The sequence below is a fragment of the Empidonax traillii genome, unplaced genomic scaffold (assembly GCF_003031625.1).
Source record: "Empidonax traillii isolate 1590-97213 ecotype Southwest subspecies unplaced genomic scaffold, ASM303162v1 scaffold475:size860808, whole genome shotgun sequence".
NCBI classification, from domain to species: Eukaryota; Metazoa; Chordata; class Aves; order Passeriformes; family Tyrannidae; genus Empidonax; species Empidonax traillii.
The window spans coordinates 170,328-188,198 of NW_020955668.1; the positions used below are offsets into that span (position 1 = coordinate 170,328).

General features: G+C 40.0%; 1 protein-coding gene across 3 annotated transcripts in view; it reads left to right on the top strand.

Annotated features, from left to right (window-relative positions):
* LDB3 (LIM domain binding 3) overlaps window positions 1–16,755 on the top strand; it is a 117,605-nt gene extending 100,850 nt beyond the window's left edge. For all 3 annotated transcript variants that reach the window (XM_027895958.1, XM_027895959.1, XM_027895960.1), the window contains 6 exons: window positions 946–1,073; window positions 7,129–7,432; window positions 8,628–8,808; window positions 11,004–11,124; window positions 12,488–12,603; window positions 14,537–16,755. In XM_027895958.1, the coding sequence (XP_027751759.1) occupies window positions 946–1,073; window positions 7,129–7,432; window positions 8,628–8,808; window positions 11,004–11,124; window positions 12,488–12,603; window positions 14,537–14,626 (940 nt within the window). In that variant the 3' untranslated portion in view covers window positions 14,627–16,755. The remainder of the gene's footprint in view (window positions 1–945; window positions 1,074–7,128; window positions 7,433–8,627; window positions 8,809–11,003; window positions 11,125–12,487; window positions 12,604–14,536) is intronic.
* The last annotated feature ends 1,116 nt before the right edge of the window (window positions 16,756–17,871 follow it).

The window sequence follows — 17,871 nt, forward strand, 5'->3', positions numbered from 1 at the left end:
ATAAAGCTGTGTTTTCAGGAATAAAGCTGTGTTTTCAGGGTGAGTATGGGCAATGTTCTGTAGAAAACGGTTCTTCTCACTGCTCACCTCTGGGTATCTGTTGCTTCCCCTCCTTGTACTTCTTTCTTCTCTCTTGCTTGCTTCGATTGTGATGCTCTTTTACTGGTCTGTGAAGCACAGACACTACAAACAGAGTCATCCCAAGGCAAAGAGAAGAGGCATATATTTCAATGTGTTCAAATCTCAAACTGAGAATTGCTGGCCAAGCCATGAAATAGAGAAGAACTGTTCCTTATGGATGTTTGGAATTCTGAGCAAATGTTTTTAATCTAGGAATGCAGAAATTGTGTCATAATATTGCCTATCACGTGGTTTTTGGGTGGGCTGAACTGGAGCATCAGGAAAACTTACAGAAATTGTGATTTCAGTCTAAATGGGAAAGGAGTTAGTTTTAGAAATATTTTTTAGAGGTCATTACAATGTTTTTGAAAGGAGTATGACACATATAAACAGTAATTAGCATTTGTAGTAGTAGTAATTGTGCTGAGCCAGTATATTTTTAAGTCAAGATATCTCTCACTGATTTATCTTATACGGGACCAGGCCTTTCTGTTTGCAGAGGGACAGAAAACACAAACTTGGTGTGCAGGTTCCTGAAATCTGATCCCTTGTTAGACTGAGAGCTCCAAATTTGTCATATTCCCTTAGTAAGCTATTTTCTGTGACAACAAGAGCAAACTTGGCATTATTTAAAATCCTTACTCAGCTAATACAATTGTCCCAGCCTTTCTTAGCAATGATAGACTGATGAATCTCACAGTGTTCTCTCTGTAGCTCTCACAGACTGCTCCTCTTGGAGTGCTTTGGACGCTGCCAGATCTGCTACTTCGTTATCGGTAACTTTTGGTGTTTATAAAGTTGTTCACACCTACATTTTGCTTTTAGAAACACAAGCCAGTCATATACACCAATGCCAGTTTCTGGAAGCTACGGTGAAAGTCCTGCTGCTTCTGGTACTTCAAAACCAAGAGTTGTTACTACTGCCAGCATAAAACCCTCTGTCTACCAGCCAGGTAAGGTGCCTTCAAAGTATTGAAAGGATCCAGAAAAAAAGGTACACACATATTTCTTTCAGAGAAAGGGAATGCAAAGAATGCACATTTTGCAGTAGGACACAGATGTATCAGAAAATATTTATAAACATGGAACTAAATGCTGCTAGCTGCTAGTTTTGGTTCAAATTATCTGAAGGTACAGGAACTTTGTTGTATTTGTATTCTGCTTCAGAGTTAAAATGTGGAACAAATGGAGGAGAAAGAATGAAAACAAGGGAAAAGTCTGTAATAAAAAATGGGTAACCTGATTTTTCAGAAGAAATACTACTGGAAAATAACACAGTGTGTCCACTTAGGAGCCCAGTGACACTATAGAATTGATAAAATAACATAAGAACGGACAATTCAGCAATAATATAAAATAAGTGGAGTTAGCTTGACTAGAATGTATTTGCAAAATAGATATGGCCATATATATTGAACTCCTCAAACTCAGGCTTGCATTTGAAATAAAGAATAAGGTATTAATGTACTTTCAGAATGCTATGCTTCCATTTTCCACAGGTCTAGTAACTGAGGGGATATATTTGGTTAGTCATTCATGTAGAAAAAATGCTCCTTGATACTATTTTAATTCCCTTTGTATTAATGTGTTACAAATGGAGTGAACTTCTAAAACCATGGATGACCAAAGTATGAACCTTGAACAAATTAAATGAGGCAGTGATATAAATCTAAATACAGTTCTGTTTCAAATTAAGGTTTCTCTGATCTTAGCAAGAGAATTAAAAAGTTGATTTATAACTTGACAGTCAAGTAAATACGAAAAGGCCAAGAATTCTAAAAGTCTTAAACTCCGTCTTCTGTAATGGTCTATCTCTGGATCTACTGAAATTAAACAAATGTAGAAATTTTACTGAGACATAAAGCAGCCAGACAAATCAATTGATTGATCTTTGTATTTGAGACAGAAAGGTGGAAAAAGCCAAGTCAGAAAAGAGCTATCAGAAGCTATTTAAGGATCTCAGAGTAAATAAATCTGCAGCTTTTCCTCATTTGCTTTTGGTTAAGTGTGTCAGCATATACTGTGTTCTCACTGAAGGCAAATGCTTCTATTTTTGACTTGTAAAAGGAAAGATGAAGACAGAGGATTTATTTCAATAATGCAAAAACTGTGGCAAGTCAAAATATCACCCAAATACACTGATGGATACTGAGCCCCGTGCTCATCTGGGGGAAGTGTGAACCTGCCACAGAAATAAATCTGCAGCTGTTTGCAATTGTTAGCTGTATCTGTTAAAGAAAAAGCTGGCTGTTGAATTCAGTGGGGAATAAGAGGCAATCCTTTTGTTTTCCCCAGGGTTGGGCATCTTCTTTGCACTTCCTTACATTGTTGTTTTTTCTTCGAAGTTCCTTATATTGCTGATTATGAGCCCCATTGCCTCCAAATAAAAGCTTAAGTAGGTGGCAGGGGATGAAAGAGTAAGTTTCCCTGTATTATTTAGGAGTCTGAAATGTCCCGTGAATGATTCTGTAGTACTTTCATAAGTGAACACCAACGTCACTGTCCCATCCAAGTTTGAGTATTCTGTGACTCAGGTACAAAAGAGATTCGAGACAAATATTGAAGATGTTTGGGTTTTGTTTTGGCACATTTTTAAGTTTTATATATTTGATGTAGTAGCACTTCATACTGGTTTTAAACATGAGTTGGCCCTGGAGACAGTTGCAGTCCCGAGCAAATGGGAAATTGCCACTTGGAAAGAAATGGAGGTAATGACATTTCTGGCCACAGACCTGAAAGATGAACAGTACTTAGAAACAAATCATGAAGGCAGTTAGAAAACTTCCTCACCCAGCTTTGTCAACACACATAAATTCTGTTCTGCAGTGGAAAATGCAACCTCAGTCTGACAGGACCAGCTGTTCCCAAATTATGGCATAGGAGATCTGAAAACACATCTTTTTCTCCCTATCTAAGTGCAGACTCAGCTTTTGCAATAACTGCACTCTCACTTTAGCAAATGATTTCTTAGCCATCTATTTTGGTAAATCCATTGTGTGAAAAGGCTGAAATAGAGGAGGTTGCTGGGAGAGTTTGCAATGTAGGAATTAGAAGTGGAATGTCTTTATGCAGCCATCAGTGTCCATGGGAGGGACATGACCGGCTTCCCTTAAAATATAGGGCACCAAATTCCGTATTTCAACACCCACCAACAGGCCCATGTATGCAATATGAAGAAACCTGATGTAGCCACTAAGAGGATTTACAAGACTCTTTTAATCTGTCTCAGACTGGGGAGGGGGAACTAACAAAAACCAAACGGAACAGAAAAGGGCTAAATCTTGTTTACACTGAAACAAACCTCAAAATGCAACCGCATTGTTGAGTATCTGGCTCAGTTGGGAGCAATCAGGAGGTCTAAACTTTCACTAACCTAGCTCACGTGGGAATGTTCTGCTGCTAAAAATCTTTATTTTCTTAGTATAGGGAAAGGTGTGAACTCTAAAATCTTTTCCTTAAATTTCATAACCCTTTAAAATTCCACTCCACAAAATTCTTCTGAACAAGCTCCACTAGATGGCAGAGTATCCCTGTGTATTCCATTCCCCTAGGCTTTCCCACACCGGGATCGCTCTTTCTCACATTCCAAGCAGCTCCAACGCCAGTTTTTGTGTCACGAACATGATACCTAAGTGTAAGAAAGCAGATCCTTCTTTTTAAATCCCCACGTCCAAATAGGACTACTCGTGTATGCAAAGTGGTCAAGCATAAAGGCCTAATCTGCTCTTTAATAAATTGGTAGACGGATTCCCACAGACCTTAATGAGCTTTACATTGAAGCCTTCATTACTAAAACAGCAGCCTACATATAATTTCATTTTTAATTTTTCTGAATAAGGATAGTGTCTCCTTATAAAGCAGCACCTGCTTTGTCTGTCATCTACTATATGCTGTAACAATATGTAGGAAAACTTTGAGCTTCAAGGATGTGGCCACTAAGTTTAGAACAAGCCAAATCAGTTGTGGTTATGAATTTCATTTGTTACTGAAAATAATAAAGAATAACTCATGTCATCTACTAACAAAGGGAAAAAAGGAAAATTGTTCTCACAGTGTTCTCACAATGTGAGCTGGTCTATGAATAAAAAGCATTTGAGACTATATAAATCTTTACTAAATGAGTCTTGGGTAACATACCTTTGTGTCTGGAGGGAAAATAGCCATTGATACTGCATTGATGGGGAGAATTCCAAATTCCCCGAAGCGAGGAATTGGCTTGTTCCTACTGCTGTTAAGAGACCTCTTCTCCTGCCATTCTCTCAGGATAAAAATAATCCCATTCATTCTTTCTTTCTCTAGGAGAATCTGAGGGGCTGAGAGAAACAAGGTGATAGAGGTTAGGTCACTGAATTATTTAAACTATTAATTTTTTAACAGGCAGTGGTCAGCTCGTACAATACTGATATTTTGAGAATATATTCTCTGATACACTGAATCTTATTACTTTTTTAGCAGCAAACAGCCCCTTTTTTCTGCTGCATGTATGCTGGAAGACTGAAATACATAAACATGCAAGGTGAATGTGTATGCAAGTAGCTACTAAGATAAAAAAGTTGTTCATATAAGCTTAGGGATATAGTTCTAAAATGATAAGATAATAATGTGCTCTTAATAACAATTGCCAAAATCTCAAAGTTAGTGAAATCTTTCTAATACATTGCAATGACACTACTTTAAATCAATACTAGTTGCATCTTATTCACGGGGGGAGGGGAATATATTGTAAGAAATCAAGCCTATTAAATTAGAACAGCTGAAAAGGGAACTCAGAGCAGTTGCAAACACCCACCATTTGTCATTTTGCAATAATTCCTCTGGTACTTTCTCTCAGTAACTGAGAAAAAAAAATCCTGTTTGGCTGCTTTATTTTACCACAGCAAGTAGAAAAGGTAGAGTAAAAATAAATAGAAGGTAGAGAGAATGAAAGACAAAGACTTTTCCTCAGTGTTTACCCTTCAAAGGGATCTACGTTAATCTGAACTCAGATAAATCATATTCAGTTTCTATTGGTTGGAATAAACAAACTGGAAAAATAGAACACCAACACTGTGACATTAAGGAAGGAAAAAGGAAAACAAGGAGCCTGTAAGCTGAATTTAGTAAGGACAATAATATAAAAAGACATCCTAAAAATGGTACCTGGACTGCATTTGTTCTCCCTTTCTGGAACTCTAGGTTTGAATATCTGCCCATTTTGTTAGGCCCTCTGTGGGATAGAGGGCCATCCTCTCTCTGCATGAACCAGCACTCACTCTTGGGGGAGGGAGAATCCTTTCCCAATATGAAGTGAGCTGGAAGTCACCTTATTTAATTAGAGAGGCTCATAGGTAGGAGCCTTTTGAACTCACCAATTAGAGATGAAATATTACCTTCTAATTTTGCCTATCTTAATTCCGTAATACATAAATAGCAACAGCCTCAGGATCTAAAGAGATTGCATATAAACTCTGTTCTGAAATCTTTAAATGCTATTTACCATTTCCAGGTGAAAAAAAAAAAAAAAGCCTTAAGCTAAGGTGGGATACAGTTTAATGAAGCAGAAACTTGATACTGTAGCATAAGAAAGTTTTATCAAGAAAAGGCATTAGATTCAACTCTGACCTCGATTAAAAAGATCACAGGTGTGATTGCAGTGGATTGATATATATGCAATTTAAGCACCTGCAAATTGCTAATAATCAGTGTAAATTATTCCATGCAGCAGGGTGTGGGCTAAGGGAGGAATGCTAAGTAGAATATAATCTCACCACTTAATATCTCACTTAATTATTCAGAAAGATCCATGTTACACTCAGAACTGTCTTGGTTGAAACACCTTTCTAACTGCAAGCCCCTTAAACTGTCCATGTTGTATTTGGTCATCACTTTGTTGGTGCTGGGCTCCATTATGCAGAATGTCTGCCTACACTGCTGCAGAGCTGGCTTCTGTCCTGAATCTGTGCTCTCTCATTTGGGCAAAGCACTTCAACTGTCCAAGCTTCTTTTCAATCGTTCACTTTGTTTCCCTTGCAAAGGAAAACTGCTTTTAGTGCTCCTGTACTTGGCAAAGTGAGGCTGTTTCTTGGGCGGTAACTTCAGTCCTACATAATGCAAGATGTGACACTTTAAACGGAGCAGGGCACTGGGGAAACTTGTCGGTATGTGCAGGCTGGAGCTCCTGCTTATTTTTACATGATAAAGCTCCACCCAAGATTAGAGCCTGGTGCACACAAACACAAGAGGCAGTCTGCACTGAAGATTTTATCTGATAGTCAAAGGGTAGGAAAAAAAGGTGTAATATTCTATTTTATACACAGGAACTGAGACACAGATACTACGCTTTGCTCAGAGTTATACAGGAAGTCAAGAACTGAACTGAGATCAGTCGTAACCACAAGTCTGGCCTTCCTCTAAGTGCTGTTGGCTTTGTCTTGCTGGTTATGCGAGCTGAATTGGCTCCCTCAATATTGCTTCCAGTGCTCTCCGTGTTCCCTGTGTGAGCCTGTTTTCCTTCAGAAAGCAAGGAATAAACCCACAAACGATAAATAACAGTGACATCTGTAGAAAACGTTGCATTTGAATGAACATAATGAGATCAAAAATTAAGCATAACTTCGGGAAATTCCGGGGAATTCCATTTAAAACTTTATTATATGATCTGGCCTTTCTGTTTTTAACCTGTCTTGGACAGATTATATGGCAGCCTTTGAAATTAACACAGAATTGTCATATCCATTCCTACTAGAAAAGTGAAGAGATGACCTTGAAAATGGTCTCCATGAAATCTGTAAAAGCCAGTAGGCAGTGACTTCTGTAATGCATGTGGATTAAAAGTCAGTAATTGTGCTGATATCCTGGGCTTCACTCCAGAATAAATGAGCAATAATGGGACAGGCAATAATTAAGTATCATCTGAAGCTTCTCGTTTTTGTGTGTCGTGGAGTACCCTTTGGTAAGTATTGCTGTATTGCCATCAGAAGAATAAGACTTTAAAATGCTTCTTGGTTTCTTTTGGGATACTTAAAACAGCACCAGCACCAGCACCAGTTCATTCCTACACCCCAGCCAACACGGAGCCTGCGAGTCGCCCTCCCTGGGTAACAGATGACTCCTTTTCCCAGAAATTCGCACCTGGAAAATCCACCACCACTGTCACAAAGCACATCCTACCAAGGGGTGCTCCAGTGCCATCTCCTGCCTCAACTTCTGCTTACCCATCTCCAGTTCCACCTTCTTCCCAGCCTCCCACGACGCGGGGAACAGTTCAGAGGGCTGAGCGTTTCCCAGCCAGCAGCCGAACTCCTCTCTGTGGCCACTGCAACAGCATCATTCGGTAAGGGCATGAGGTCCTCAGGAGGGATGAAGCAGGAAAAAAATACCAGAGAGACTGGTTATTGTACATTAACATACAGTACCAGAGCCCAAGACTCTGTTAAATTACCCAGCAGGGATGTCTGTTGTCTGCTTCATTAATTTAACATTTCCAGAGCTCATTTTGTTATTATGCGGTTCACTTTTTTATCACTGCAAAGTTATACCTGCTAATTGTTGGTCTCCTGGATGCTGTGGCAAATCACTGCTTGTTTTTTAAACAGGTTTCTGGTCCTAAGGTAACCCTTTGAAGGAGGTTTGTGCAACATAATTGGGAGAGTTGGGGGGGCTGGGGGCAGAGAGGGGGGATTATGGACAGAAAAGGAACGAGGCATCATTTTGGAACAGCAGCCAAATGTAACTGTTGCTTTTGTGTCTGGAGAAAGATAATGCCTACACTCTATTAGCAGTGATTCATAGCATGCCTCTCCCTTCTGCTCTCCCAGTTCATTCTGCTGGACCAGTGCCTACTGTTACCCTGTGGACTGCTATCCAACTTAAAGTAATCCACGTTTAATGACAGTCTTCCCCACTAAAAGGAGCTAGTTTGGCGATGTGGAAATGCTGATTATTGCTCTTTATGTATTCTAAAATGGAAATACTCCAGTAACAATCTCTATATCTAACTACAATCAAGAGTCAATCACCAAAACAAATTTAATGTGCCTTCCACATAATGAAACAGCAAGTTGTCATCTGATAGTCTGGCATTTCCAGAACATGCAGTGCTCTCAGATGGAAAGAAGGCAGGAGACTTTAGGAGCTATTGTGAAGTATGGGTGTGTAGGTCTAGAAAGTTGCTTGTTATTTGATGCTTTCAAATAGTAGCATTATCTTCTATGTTGCAGCCCTTGGCCTTTTCCTGTTGTCTCTGCAGCTGCTTACAAAGGCCTGTTGTAGTTATGCAGATATGAAAACAATTGATGATTTTTCTCTGTAAATTCAGTGTATGGGACCAAGCAGTAATGAAATGTTTTAACCAATCAGCAATGTATTTGAGTAACGATCTTGAAAAAGACCATTTCTGGCTGTTTTTAATGTGCACCTCATGGTTCAAGTAGATGCTTCTTACACATGTATGTGCTGTCTGACAAGGTGGGTTTGCAATCAGGGTCCTTCAGTCATTTTGCAATAAAAATAACTGTGATTGTTTGCAGAGGTCCTTTCCTGGTAGCCATGGGTCGCTCTTGGCACCCAGAAGAATTCAACTGTGCTTACTGCAAGACATCCTTGGCTGATATGTGTTTTGTGGAGGAGCAGAATAGTGTGTACTGTGAGCGCTGCTACGAACAGTTCTTTGCACCCACCTGTGCCAGGTGCCACACCAAGATCATGGGGGTAAGAAAGCAACATTAACCCTTTCTCCAGCTGCATAGATCACTGAAGTAGTGAAATAGCTCAGACTGTAAGCAATTAATGCAGATATTTTATTATTTCCTCCTTTTTAGGAATTATTTCCCAGCTTGTTGATTATTTCAGAATGAGAAACATATTATTTTATAGTAATTTTTATCTATCTGAACTCTTGGATATTTCTGTCATTTATTCAACTTATAGAAAATGTAATCCAGTTATCATCTCACTGAGCATAAAGCAAGTAACACTTTCTGCATAGTTTTTTGCCATCCAATACACACACTGTTGCTTTTATCCCTCTGTTCCTTATATTTATAGTAAGAGACTTGAACTGGGTTTTTATTTCTTACGCAGGGCTTAGTCAAAATTTCAGTGGTGAAGCCAGTGATGTTGGGAGGAGGCCCATTGCTCTTGCTGCACCTCTCTGGTAGTTACCAACACAGCTGGCTTCTTATAGTTTAGAAAATACAGAACAAATACAAAGACTGAATTCCAGAAAAGCAAGAATACATGTCACTTTTGTGTTAAAGTACTCATGTACAAGTAAATATACAACTAAATTTGCTCTCCATATACCTTAGATGGTGATGAGGTTGGAATACCATGAGATAATTTTAGCAGTGTATCTGTGCATGCAGTTGTAGAGAATAGATGACATGACCCTCTCAAGTGAGGAAGCAAGGGGTACCACGCTGCATTTTCACTGCGTAGCTGTCACCTTGGAGGTCTGTCGAAATGCTGGCATTGACAGACTAGATGTTCTTCTCTGCAATTGCCAGCTGGGGATGGCAGCATCAGACATTGATGGTGAAGCTCTGGCTCCAACCAAACCGAGCCTCATTTGCTGCTGCAGCAGTAGGAGTCATTTTACAGCAGAGTCCTGACTTAACTTACCTAATGAATGCTGGCACAAAGCAGTTTCCCATTATGGATTTTCATCAGGAAGACAGCAAAGATGCCAGCTGCCCCTATTTATATTAATGAGATTTCTCCAGCTATTTTTTGCTTCTTACTTCACTGAGGTTCATAAATGGATCCAAACCTATTTATCAGTGATAGCTGTTTTGCAAACAGAAGTTAATGAATCTCAAATGGTGATTCTCTAATAAGATATATGGCAAACCTAAATTAGACTATTTTGCCTATTCACTAGATTGAGAGCGTGGAAGAGGGCTTCAGTGCATTTTGTCATAATCAATGGGCATTAAAAATAATAATTAAAAGAGAATCAGAGTCTATGCATATAATTGGAAGCAGCATAAAATGGGATGGAGATTCTCAGCTGGTATAAATCAGAGCTGTTTCACTGAAGTTAACAAAGTTAATTTACACCAGTTACACAGCTGGTCCTTTGAAATCTGGACTGTTTGACAGAGATACACTGTCAATCATCCTGGGCACATGTAAGACTGACAAATTAGCAGGTGACTGCATTAGAGCTCAATACAGCAGCTTTGGGGCTGGGAAGGCTTCTGAATGACAAAAGAATGAAGCAGTAATAGAGATTGCTCCATACAGAAGTCAGGAGCTGATAAAATCGAGATGCTCAGCTTAAGAGAACATCAGTTGCACGGAATTAGGGTTTTTTGTGCTAAACACATGGTCTAGGAACAGACACACAGGCTTACTTTTACTAATCACAGAAGTTAAAATCTAAGAATTTTTTTTTTATTTTTTAGGTTTTCTCATTAGTTTGTGAATCATTCTCATAAGAAGCATAAAGAAATTGCTACATAATCTAAATGGTTTTGAAACAACAGATTTAAATCACTTATCCTTGGTCTTAGAGAGAAAATGATTCTCTAAAACTTATTTAACAAATCATATTCTTGCACTGAAGAGTTCGTACTAGTCGTGACAAAACAAAGGAGAAAAGAATCAGAATCTTTGTGCAGAATCTCTCCTGTAACAGCAACTGGGCATGTTGATACAAACAGCTGGCTGAACCATGTTGTTTCATTTTGGCAAATACATTGTTCTAGAAAGTTTGCAGTCCTGTTTCTTCTTTCTCTCCAAAAGGAGCCCAATTTCTGTCATAATTCTTTCTTTGAGGAAGGGAATTGGCTGATACAGAAGTGAAGAATTTAGAGCATCTCTGCCTTGCGTTAGTTCTCCAGTAGGCTGTGGCAGGGCTTGCTCTCCTGCTGGAGATTTTTGTTTGTTTGTTTGTTTTACAGGAAGTGATGCATGCCCTAAGACAGACTTGGCACACAACCTGCTTCGTCTGTGCTGCTTGCAAGAAGCCATTTGGGAATAGCCTGTTTCACATGGAGGACGGGGAACCTTACTGTGAGAAAGGTAGGGCAAACTGTGAAGTTCTGCTCATCATCGTGTGCTTCATGTTCACGGAAGAAACATAAGAATCAAGCAGCTGATGAACAAAATTAAATCAGTTGCCCATCCAGCATGGATTTTGTTTCCACTCTCCACATACACAAGTGTTTCTGTCTCTGTATTTTTCTCCAGTTTGTAAGATGGAATAGCTGGTCTTTGCCTCAGTGTCCCAGAATGCCTGACCTCACTTCTCTCCCTTATGTATTACGATACTTACTTTGCATTTCTCTTCCTGCACCTTTTCCCCCGTCCCGCTCCCTTCCTTGGCAGACTCTGCTCACTAGAAATGAAAAATTATTCCTTTAGGACTGCCCACAGTCTCTCTACTGAGTCACTTGAGTTATGACCTCTGATGCTGCTGCCTCACCCTAAAATTGTTCAACCACCATATATGAAAAGATAGCTCTGCACAGATGTGCAACACGTGCTAGTGCAGATTTTGCTTTCAGGCTGCTGAAAGAACCAATGAACTGCTTCTTGCCAACTAACAAAGGAAAAGGCCAAGTTTTCCCAGACAATGGAAAGGGTAATATGGTTTAATAAATGGTACTTGCCATGCAAATGAGCTGCCTGAGGTGGTCAGGAGGGAGGTTAAGGTGTAAGTGATACTCCCTCTGTATCCCCTTGTCCATTTAAAGAGCCTCTGGCCTGCTTCCCTCTGGAGATTCCTTCCTTATGGTTTATGCAATTCAAATTTTACAAATCAGAGTAACTCTTATGAAGAATAAAAACCACACAGCTGAACTGACTGGGTACTTACCTTTTAAAATTGGAGGTTTTGTTGTAACATCTAGTGCCTCTCATGAATTCCATATACCTTTAAAATTTCCACTCATCTTTTTCAGTGTCAAGCCTTTCCCAAGTACACTTGATAATCAAAGTAAAGATGTATTAATCAGCCAGTGTGGGGTTATCATAATATTCTCTCGATGCAGAAAGAACATAAACCCAGTGATGAAAACTTGTAACATTCCCTGGCCATTAGACTCTTTTGTATGACCATATTTGTCCTTATTAATGGATTCCACGTACATTAAAGCTAATTTAAAAGTAATGCGAGAAACATAACTTCAAATTCCATGAATTTTTTTGTTTGTCTTTTACAGTTGTGATGATAAATGTCATACTGACGTGGGGTTTTGGACTGAGTTTGTATTGAAATAATGAAAGAAAAGAACCAAATTTCAGTATGAATGTCTCAGTGAATGTAGTTGGAAACTTAGCAAAAACAATCAAAAGATTCATTGTCTGGAAACTTTCTGTTTCTCTTGGATTTAATACAATGACATTAGAGTTTGTTCTAAGTTTGCTTTCTGTTTTATTTTAGATTATATTGCTTTGTTCAGCACAAAATGCCATGGCTGTGATTATCCTGTTGAAGCTGGAGATAAATTCATCGAAGCCCTTGGACACACTTGGCATGATACCTGCTTCATTTGTGCTGTAGGTTCTACACCAAATACTATCTCATTCCTTTGTACTCCTAAATTGTGTAGTAACATCAGAAAACCTGAAAGCAGGAATGGCTAACATATGCCTGAGGATGTGGAGGGATGGAATTTCATTTTTCACTTGCAGATGGAGAGGGATGGAAGTCATTTCTCTTCTCCTCCATAAACTTTTACTAGAATTATGAAATTTGACCATCACAAGTGAGTGTCTTCTAATAAAACATCCAGTTCTAGAGAGTGCATACAGCAATACATACCACTATTGCTGTTATTCTTTCCAGTGTTTGCCGAATAAAGACGGAGCAAGATTGAAAATAAATTAACACCGTAGTGAACAGTATAACCATAATCTTACTTACAAAGCAGCAAAGTTTGTATTTCCATGCAGAATGCTTGTTGAAACTTGCAAAAAGGAGTCTGTTTAGAGAGAATGAATAGTAGTTAGCATAGAAGTTGGTCAAACTCATCAATCTGTGGTGTGCACACAGCTATAGAGGGTGGCTGTATTCCCACACTCTGCACTCAAAGCAGAAAAATCCATATGATAAAAGTGCTTTCATCTGATTCTAATACTGCTGTGCAGCTCTACAACATAGAGTTCCTAAAGGAATGATATCTAGGACCCCTAATTAGCTATAAATAGTATGTTGGCCACGCCAAACTGACAGTGACAATTTCTAATGTTTGTTTAACTCTAAAATTTAGGTTGAAGAGTTGAAAGTATAGAAAGGTTTATAAATATCTGAAGCTAAACTAGCTACTGATCTCTCAGGGTACATGGAAGTGAGTGACACAAAAGTGTCTTGTGAAAACTGAAGTCTTTTGGAAATTCTAACATAGGAAGAGAGTTTCCTTCACAAACTGAGAGCTATTAATCATTTATAAATATCGATAATTTATAAAAGACACTTTCTCCAAATATTTCACGTTCTTTTTTTGCTTGTTCATTTGCCTTAGCTACCCAGTTTTCTGTGGAGGTGATAGTTTTTATTATGTCTCACAGTGGGGTTTGTTTTTAGGACCTAACTTTATTTCTCACAAGGGGTTGAGTCAAATGCAAATCAGCACATGACTCCTGATCTCTGAGATGCCATCCTCATATCCTTAATGTACAGGAGCACATCTGATGCTGCCACCTCAGCCTGCCATAAGCATCAGGGACAATGTGTGCTCTTATTTCTAGATTGTGACGTGTTGCCTGCCTTAAGTGGTTCTGGTCAACCCTGACCTTGCAAGTGGGGTTGCACTACCCTGTGTAGACACCTGTGCAATTCCAGGGCAGTTAGAGCTGACCCAAACTTGGGCTGCCCCGCCCCAGCACTGCCTTATTGTGTCAACACCGACACCTAAGGCAGCCAGGCAGAGAACTCTGGGGTTGAAGAGTAACCTGGTGAGAATAAGTCATTAATACTCAGTGATGGCTGTCTAAATGGCTCACTCCTCCATCACATAAGTGCCCACACCAAGAAAAAGTGCCGACAGAAATGAGTGTCTAATGATCTCGTGAAAGGCTGGTGCCGCTGGGACCATGGAACCTGACCAGAGTCTTTCTGAAACCCTGCATTAAAGGGTCAGAATCAAGCTCTGAAAGTCAGAGCATGTGCTCCAGTGTGCCAGTATCCTTTGACAGTCCACCCAAACACTGCTGGCATGTGCCAAAGCTGCCCAGGTGATCGTGTACCGGTAAACTTAGTGGGCAAGGGTGTCAGAAAGCACAGACAGGAGAGCTGATGCAGACCAGAGCCTACCCTCGGTGTGGAGTAGGAAAACTACCAAGGCATGCACTTTGACCCAGGAAATGAGATGCACTTCTAGCAATGAAATGCATGGGCAGAAGAGAAATACAGTTGAAACTGATAGTCATGTTTCTCTCACTCTTTTTTCCCCTTTTAATTGTTCGTAATTGTATCTATTATTAATTCTAGGTATGCCACGTGAATTTGGAAGGTCAGCCATTCTACTCCAAGAAGGATAAGCCACTCTGCAAGAAGCATGCCCATGCCATCAATGTTTAAAAGAAGAGTTGGTAGTCAGTAATGCTGGGGTAAAACAGATGACTAACTGGGCAATCATAAAGTTGATAACCATGGCTAGCATTTCCCTTGGTAAAAGCTAGGAAGTTGGTACTTCAGAAGTTTTTTATCCTCTTTCGTAAATGCAGAACGTGCTTTTTTCGCAAGGTTCACACAAAAACCTACCGAGTGAACAGTCGAAACCAAATGAACTAATGAACTAGTCTGTTATTAGAGCAACAGCTGGGGAAAATCTTGAAACTAACTAAAAACCTTAATATAAAAAGTAATGTGCAAATACAGTTTCAAATGAACTACCCGCAGCAGTTTTACTGCTTAGACCACACACTGATGTTCAGAAACGACTGGAAAAATCCTTTTGTAGTAAGTCATTTTCTTTCACAGCAAGAATGAGTAAGTGCCATATGTACAGTCACCTGTAGAACCAAAGGCCATAGCTTTCAAAGGGAAATAAATAGATTAGGGCTTCCTCTATGAAAGTGAGCGCTGTTCCATTATGTTGTGGGGCTACCTCATAGCATCAGATATTTTAGATTCTTTCCAAATAAGAAGTCTGCCTTGAATCCATATGTAGCTGGGAAGCCTAGGTGACAATCCATAACAGTTTGAAAATGAAGTGGAAACAGAATAACGCCTTCCATAACCCAGTAAGATTGAGGAAAGCATGCTGGGTCAGCCTTGCCAGTGCACTTGGCTTATATGTGCACAGTAGATCAGTTCACTTTCAAATCATGATGGAAAAGGACAACTGGCTTTCTCCAAATTGCCCTGACATTGAATGGAATAGAGCTATCTGGAAAGGCCAACTTTTAATTTGAAATCAGCTTTCCTTTCCTCTTGAGGTAAAAAAAAAAAAAATAAATTAATTCAAAGTCTCTTTGGTTTCTAATTCTCACTGATATCAGAGGGAGGTAGAAATCTACATCTGGGCCTTCACGTTGATGAATACAGAAGAAACACGTCCATCTAGCACAGCCAGGAAGTGGAAGATTCCCTATTCTATCTCACATAATTGGGAAAAGGGCTTTTCTTTTTGTCCTATAGTAAATTAACACTGATTAAAAATCCATAAGGCAGCAGGCACATGCTCTGTATTACCTTCCTTAGTTTAAATGCAACACATCATGAATTGTAGCAGTATTTACCATTGTAAAACAGTAGCTGGGTTCTGACAATTAGGATAACCACACAGACATCTTTTCTAAGAACCATACAGTCATCTTTCTTCTAATATTTTAAGAAAAACTTTCTAGTTACTCAAAACCAGTTATTTATAGAACATTTTTTGGGATTTTTTTCAAATAAGCAAAACTTGTAGTACTGATAACACTTCTGAATTTTTAAATAGCAATGACTTTTACATTGGAGACAGCAGTTCTGTCTGATGGAGTTAAGATGGAAAGTCTGATCACTATTCAAGTTTTATTAACTCGTTTAAGTGAGAATTACGATGTGTGTGTTGACAGCTTGCAGTACTGACAGTTTGGAACTAGTATTTCTGAGGCTGAGGATGCATTCTGTGGGCCACATGCTGGTGCCCTCTGCACCTATTTTACCTTGTGCTTTGAGCAACAAAAAATGACATAACAATGTCTGCCTTGCCCCTCCTGTGGGTAATGCCCATTTTAAGATATTTCTGTGTCTTTCAAGGAATGAAAAACGATCCAAAGTTTGGGACAGGAATAAAAGAAATTTGGAGTTCTAATATGAGAGTTAAGTTAGCTGCAGGCAGTTTGCATCTTGGACAAAAAGAGCAACCTGAGCTGCCTGTGGCAGTTTTGATATGTATGACTGGTATTTATTCAGTAGGTATCTTAGTTTTCACTGATCGTAGCAGTGATCTGATCTGAGTGCTACAGGCTCAGATTTTTGTGTGCATGAATTAGTCTAAAACACTAGTACATCATATGCAAAGCCTATTTTTTTTTTCTATAAGCAAGCAAATTTTCTGTTTTCAGTCGGTGCTGGGCTGGTATGAATATGGTTCCATAGGTTACAAAATCCAAAGATCTGGCTCACAATATTCTCCAGAGGAATAAATAGTAATTATGGGAGTTAAATGTTTTTCCCACCCATATTTGACTTCATTAAACACATTTTCACAACAGTGAGAAAATTCTAGATTTCCTTTTAATTTTTCCATGTCATTCTACAAAATGATGTTGTTACCTGTTATTTGGGAGGATTCACATCAGCATACTATATACTCAGACTACATTGAAGATACCCTTTAGACAGATTTCTGTGTTACCCACTGACTGGGACTGGTCTCTGGCTGCAACATCAAAACAGGGAGTCAGGCTCCACGGGGAGACACAAAATGGTAGGGCTTGTGATGGAAGCCTCAGGAGAATTTCAGGAGAATTTCAGGTGTGTGTTTTTGTGTGTCTCCTTTTCCCTCCACCTTCCCCCTCCATGTCCCTAAAAGCTCCCTCTTCCCCAGCAGTGTGAAGGATGAAGCGTTCTAGGATATGGCCAGAGGTGGAAGGCTGCAGCTTGGGCAGGGACACAGACTGGGACATGTTGTTGGTAGACACAGCATGGCTGAGACTGTCCCTCCTTCAAGTCCACTGAGGAGCCCATTCTGGCAGCTGGAGCGGCCCAGGGCAGCCTGGAGTTGCTGGCTTGGACTGTGGGAGACGGGGCTTTTGGTGTGGGCAGGAGAAGGGAGACTTGGATCAGAGAAGGCAGAGCTCCTGCAGCAGCCAGAATGTGGGGGCTCTGGGGACCTCTGGTTGAGTGTAAAAAGGTCAGGGAAGCCCTTCCTGAAGCTGGGGTTGGAGTGGGGGGAATAGCCAGGTAAGGCCGTTTTCACCAAGTTGCCGTGTTGGGTAGTTGGGGTGGGGCAGAGCGGGAACAGAGGTGGGGGCATAGCCAGGATGACTCACTACAGTCAGGGAAAGGGCTTGAATTAAGAAACTGGGGTACCAGTAGCTCAAAATGGTCCAGAGAGGTACTAGGAGTGTGTACAGAAGAGGTGAGCAAGGATCCAATCCCAGTGTACTAAACCTGGAGTCGGTGCTGCAGAAAAACAAAACACAACGTCCACGAGCAGAGCTGAGCTGAACTCGTGGGATGGCAACAGGGAAAATGCAGCAGCACAGACTTCAGTGGGAGCTGTACTGGCTTGAGAGAATCCTGAAAATTTCCTTCTCAATGGGAGCCGTACTAACTTGAGAGAGTCTTGAAAATTTCCTTGGGCAGATAACCTGCACTGTAGCACATGC